Here is a 5,608-nt window from a genome sequence, read left to right on the forward strand (position 1 = left end):
CGTCCGATACCTGCCTCGAGGCTTGCGCGAACAAAGACCAAGGAGCCGTTTAGTTCCGTCGACTCTTTCGTCCAAGTGGATTATCGACGGGGTCAAAACAATGCCGCGACCCATTGTCTCTAGACACAGCTTTTGTATCTCGAGTGGTCCCCGAGTCAAGTATCGCTACATCTGGTCTCCGTGATCCCGTTTAACAAGAGTCGCGAGGGTGGCTCGCGCTTTCCGCACTGGTGCGCATCAGCCGCTTTTTTCATCCTCCTCCGAATATCGCCGAGACGCGCGCCTCTCGTCATTATCTCATCATCATTATCGACCTACGCCTCCTCACCCACCTCCCCCTCCTTTCACCTTGACGAATCCGTGGTTTATCAAGGGCTGCTCGCGCCCGCGGGCCTCTCCTTATCTAACGGACGATCTTATCTCGAGTGGGCCATGTCCTCGAGAGCGTGGGACACGCTGTCGCGACATGAAAGCCCGTCGTTGAGGGCCGGACGGAAGTGTGAGCGGCGACACGTGTCCCCGTATAGATAATGCACGCGGCACAGGTAATAAAAATAAAACATTGGCGAGAGAGGACCGAGAGACGAGGTGACACCTGGGTGAGCTCGTCGATTCGTGTATTGTCGATGAACTCTTCGACGCCGTCGCCTTACACGTGCACTCGCAAGAGCCTACCGTCCACCTGCGACCCGACCTAACTGCCCCCGATTAGTCGATTTGCTCGGTGAATACGGAACCAGAAAAAAATGTGGTAGTCCCAATGTCTCCACGATCGGCGACATATGGCGCTCATCCGTGATTTTCTAGAAAACATCGTCGAGGCCTAATTCAGCGGCACTTCGGATCGAGCTGGACTCCCGCTAAACTTGCGATCTTGTTGCCTCGGCATTGTGACGCGCCCGCGCAACGTGCAATTTACGAACAATGCAACCGATATCGAGCCACCTCCCCTCCCCCGCCATTGTTGCAATGACAATGGGCCAACAATGCACAAGCGCCGACTCTTTAGCAGCCAATTTCATTTTGAAATATTTATAAGCGCTTTCGACCCCCGCGCCTTTGCACTAGCTTCATTATTATGCGAGTGCGTACGAGGGGTGGGATGTTACGATATTCGCCCCCGTCCACCATCGAGCAGAATATTGAGAAATTGTCGCGGAATTTCGCCTCGATCGGCCGAATCTGCATAAGCGTCGGAATTAATGTTAAGCGCGCTCGATTGAAAATCCGGGTGTTTGGACAAGCCGCAGTAACGGGGTGGCTTTGTCCCCTGCCTCGAGAATTATTAACCTTGATAACAATTAATTTGAAATTTCAAAGTTTTCGCAGGGCAAACGCTTTTGTCGGCGTACTTACTTACACTCGGGGCCGACCTAATCTACATAATTTGGCCGCAGCGCCGGAACACTCGAGGACACCGTCGGGCTGAGGAGCAGCGAGAAAAAAACATAGCGAAAGAGACGGAAATGTAATAAGATCGAGAAAGGGCGATCTCTCTCTTAAGTAAAATCCATTAGGATTTGTAAAATGTGGGTGAGTGTGGGAACGCGCTTTCGGCTTAATCGTGTGTCCCGGGGAGGAGATAACAGGTGCCGGATGTCTAGGATTACGTGTTCCCCCGCGATTAGCCGCGGCTATTTTCGGTTGTTTCACGCACCGTCCTCGATTGCTCGGGTATGTCTTGCGGTCCGGCGAATTTGCGGTCAATGCCCATTATCCTCGAGCTGCTCCGCCCCGAGCTCACCTCCGGGCAGCGTAAAATTGCCGGGCCTTAAGCCCCCCGGCCGCGGTACATTGAACCCGCGAAACGAGGGAACGAGAGGAGCAAGCACCTCGGTTAGTCGCATTTAACGAGCTCTTTATTTGCCGTCGAGAGCATTAAGAGCGGATAATGTAGCGGATCGTGTAACGGATCGTGCGCGGGAGCTGCCACGGTATACGTTTTATTGGTTTCTTCCTATTCTTCATATTCCCTTATTCCCTTATTCCCTTATTGTCGTGTCTCGAAAATGCGAAGATGCCCTAGATCTTCGATCCTTATTAGTACGCCTCTTTGGCTTTGGGAGCATTTAGTGCTTGATGACCTTGGCAAAGGGCTCCGTCGTGAGGTTCTTCGGCTTGGTATTCCAGTTGGGTGGAGGAGGTACAGTAGGCCTCGGTACCATCGGCAAAATGTTCGGTTTCTTCTTCTGCTGTTGTTCCTGCTGCTGCTGCTGCTGCTGCTGCTGCTGCTGCTGCTGCTGTTGTTGCTGCCGATGTTTGCTATTTAGCAACAACGGCTGTTTCTTCGAGCAATTTGAGCAGATCCACGTGTTAAAAGCCTTGTTAAATCGTGGCTTCGTCTTCGGGCTGAATCTTACGGATTTTATTATGGAGTTGTCGGGATTGTATCTGCAACGATTACAAACCCGTTCCCCGTCCCATCGTTGAGTTTCCACGAATATGTATATTTCTGTCACAGCTGTTAATTGCGTAGTTTAAAGAACCAATGATCACTTATGGCAAAGCAATTCTGTAAAATTATTTGTTACTTTTATTGGTAAGTACGTACGTGCTTATGGACGTACTATTAAATTACGTAGGTTACTAAAGTGTCTAAAGTGAAATTCTACTTTGTTTACAAATCCGAATAGCAGAGTGAATTAAGTTGATTACGAAAATAATTTAATTTGTATTAGGACCCAAGCACGAGCACTAAGAGTATTTTAATCAGAGAAATATAATTTAAGTGCCTCTCATCTCTACAACATCATGAAATTTTCAATCAACTTCGTAGCATGGAAAATATTAAAATTAATGTAAGAAAAAGGGCCTTTTAAGGAATTAGCACTCGTTGCTTTCTTTTTTTTTTTTTTTTTTTTTTTTTTTTTTTTTTTTTTAATTAGGCATCAGATACAGTTTCTAGATTATAAAAAGAAAATTAAAGTTTTTCACCTATATTTATTTTTAATTTTCGTTAATATTCCATAATTGACGCCGCGGCAAAGGGCTAATTCGACTTGTTTCCGAAGGGTTTTGTTGAGCTTAATGTTGTAGATTTTACTTATTTCCTTGGTAATACGACTGGCAGAGAAGCCTTGTTGGACATCATTCGCTTTGTATTTTCTCACTTTTGAAAATTTCATCTTCTTTAAAGTGTCGGTACCGGAATAATTATCGGTAACCGAAATTTGTGCAGGAATAAAAATTTAAAAACAGTCAAAAGATCATGTTTACGTTATGCAAACATATTTATTTTTCGCGTTCCAGTGACAACCAAATTAGAAGAGAGAAGAAACCAATTGTTTTTTATCTCTGCTACTTTCACGCTCGCGCCATATGCTTTGCAGCGCGTCGCGTTCAATTCACGCATTTGAAATTATCGCGGCGCACTCCAGTGACAGGCCCGTCGTTGCCGTTAATTTCGGGTAAAACTCATGTCGCGTAACCGCTAAACTAACAGGAACGGCGATGCAGCTCTGCAATAATAACCGAGGGCGTGCGAGGCGAGAAGAGTCGCGCTCTCATCTTTGACGTTTGATTCCGTTTGTAAAATGCTTGGGAACACAGGTGCTTGCGGGACAGGGCCCGGACCGAGAGAGGGTGAACGAAAGAGACGCGGATCGAGGATAGTCTTTGACAAACATCAATATTTGCGAGGGTCGCGTCAGGAAGCCGCCCGGATTCCGAAGGAGCCACAGTATCGCGATGCGCGTTGCCCTTAATCAGCGTGAAGGATTCTTCTGCGTCGATCGTTCATTCGTTCGCGGACAATGTAATTTTTCAACCGAATTTGCGGGGACGGACGGGGCAAGGGTGAAAAGGATTTAATTAAACGCTGTCGGAAAAGTGGGAAAGAAGCCAGGGAATGCCTGGGAGTGTGCTAAAGGGGACGCGACCAAAACGAGTGCTTTGTTGCTGAAACGCCTGAAATGTTAACGAATGGCGCACGAAGCAATAAATAATAATTAGAGTGTAATTAGCGCGCGCGCGACACCCGGCCTTATAATTAGCCGTCGGTTTGTTTCGACGGCTCGCGCACATCCGCATATCGATATCCTACGCTCGAGCGGTAAAAATGAGCATTTTTCCATTGAGTGATTAGCACCAGCGAGATTATGCCAATTGCGCACCGCCAAATACATGTACAAGGATGGAGAATAACAAATTTTTTGTAAAGGACAACGGCAAAAAATACATACGTTAGGCTAGTGCACTTTCGAAGTGGGATGCCAAGTGCATCGAGCGAGTAATCGACTCGAGCGGTGATCCGAAGTAAAATATTTATCTGGCCAAATAGGCAAGTGCGGCCGAGCAAGGTCGGGAAGGGGGGAGGGGGATGGGAGTACAGTAGGAAAACAATGAAGGGTAAGCTCTTTGTTTACGGCGCAATCGACTCTTACCGGCATTTATATTTGGAGTTAAATTTAAAAGCAAATAGAGGTACACGACCGCGGAATATAAACAGGCCGGGGCACCAGACGCATTTTAATTTCCATCTCTAATGATTATGCTCAAATGGATAGCTTTTTAAATGGATTAAAATGTACGAGCTGCACATTTTCGATAATTAATCGCTCTCGCGACTGTAAATGAGGAGTCGCTCGAGCTACGTGGGGCCGATCAAACTCTCGCGTTCTCTCATTTACTCATTTAAGATGCTTCCGCTTATCTACGCAGCGAATCGTGCCTTGCACTAACGAGGACCTACTCGTTAATTATATCGCGAGAGCCTCCATTTGCAATTACTCTAGAGACTTCGGGAGCAAAGCGCGCGAAAGTTCGTCCACGGGGTTAAAGGTCGGGATGAGGGATGAGGGATGGGGGTTGGAGTTGGGGTTGGGGTTGGGTGGGGGTGGCTTGCCCGACAAGACGAGAACGAGGGCGAATCTTGAGCGACAGACGGGATGCCGAGTTTTTTTGTCGAAGAATGGCGTCGAGTGGTTGAGCGGGTGGGTAACGCGTCGTATAGGTGCTTATTGGGTCCGTGGGGGGATGCTGCCGCTGTCGCCTCCCAAGCTTAGAAACAACCCTCTAGTTAAACATCGCAACATCAATCAGCACCAGTCGCCGGAGTGTAAGCCATTGGCGCCAGCGTAGCGATATTCCCTGTGCATTTACATTCGGGCAAGGAGAGCCCCGGAGCGGCCTTGCCGGCAAAGCTTTGCTTTTTGGTCGTGAGCAAATTTGTAAGCACGCCGATGCGCCCACCTACCTCTCTCATTCTTTTATTTTTTCGCTTCGTTCTAGCCTATCTCCTCCGCCGCTGAGACGCGACGCCCCAAAATGCCCGGACGAGGCGCGCGATGAGCCGCGTCCGAATACCGAAGTGATCAAGAGAGGCGACCGATCAGCTGTCGATGACGGCCCTCGCTTGACCCCTATTGTCACAATGACTCAGTATTTGTGGAAGGACTCCCTTCGGCCACCCCCGTCAAAGCTCGCATGCGCTACGGCGTCGGCGGCGGCGGCGGCGGCGCTGCAGCGAGTATCCGATCTATATGCAGCTCCGTGAGCTCGATGGGGTGGTGCGCCCAGCGCATGCGGACACCCGCTCCGGAAGCTCTCCGAGCTCCCAAGCTCGCAAGCTTCCGGGGATGGCTGCGGGTCTGTAATATAGAGCGGCCGC

The 5,608-nt window shown here is 48.9% G+C and overlaps 1 protein-coding gene across 2 annotated transcripts; it reads right to left on the reverse strand.

The window, feature by feature from the left end:
• Nucleotides 1-364: 364 nt before the first annotated feature.
• Nucleotides 365-3,242, reverse strand: LOC105367337 (probable serine/threonine-protein kinase abkD). 2 transcript variants are annotated; one of them, XR_913054.1, is made up of 2 exons: nucleotides 2,935-3,242; nucleotides 365-2,512 (listed from the first exon to the last, which is right to left on the reverse strand). XR_913054.1 is itself a non-coding variant. In XM_011506004.1 (2 exons), exons 1-2 carry the CDS (start codon nucleotides 3,123-3,125, stop codon nucleotides 2,070-2,072), a joined length of 513 nt encoding a protein of 170 aa, XP_011504306.1. In that variant the 5' UTR covers nucleotides 3,126-3,242; the 3' UTR covers nucleotides 365-2,069. The 2 variants fall into 2 exon arrangements, 1 of the variants encoding a protein (XP_011504306.1); XM_011506004.1 differs by having other exon boundaries at nucleotides 365-2,391.
• Nucleotides 3,243-5,608: the final 2,366 nt, after the last annotated feature.

This window comes from Ceratosolen solmsi, unplaced genomic scaffold (assembly GCF_000503995.2).
Source record: "Ceratosolen solmsi marchali unplaced genomic scaffold, CerSol_1.0 scaffold7, whole genome shotgun sequence".
Taxonomy (NCBI): domain Eukaryota; kingdom Metazoa; phylum Arthropoda; class Insecta; order Hymenoptera; family Agaonidae; genus Ceratosolen; species Ceratosolen solmsi.

Coding starts and splice junctions, on each gene's coding strand:
- LOC105367337 (XM_011506004.1), bottom strand. CDS start 3,125: ATGAAATTTTCAAAAGTGAGAAAATACAAAGCGAATGATGTCCAACAA. Junction 2,392..2,934: donor AAAATTAAAAATAAATATAG/GTGAAAAACTTT, acceptor TAATCGTTGCAG/ATACAATCCCGACAACTCCA.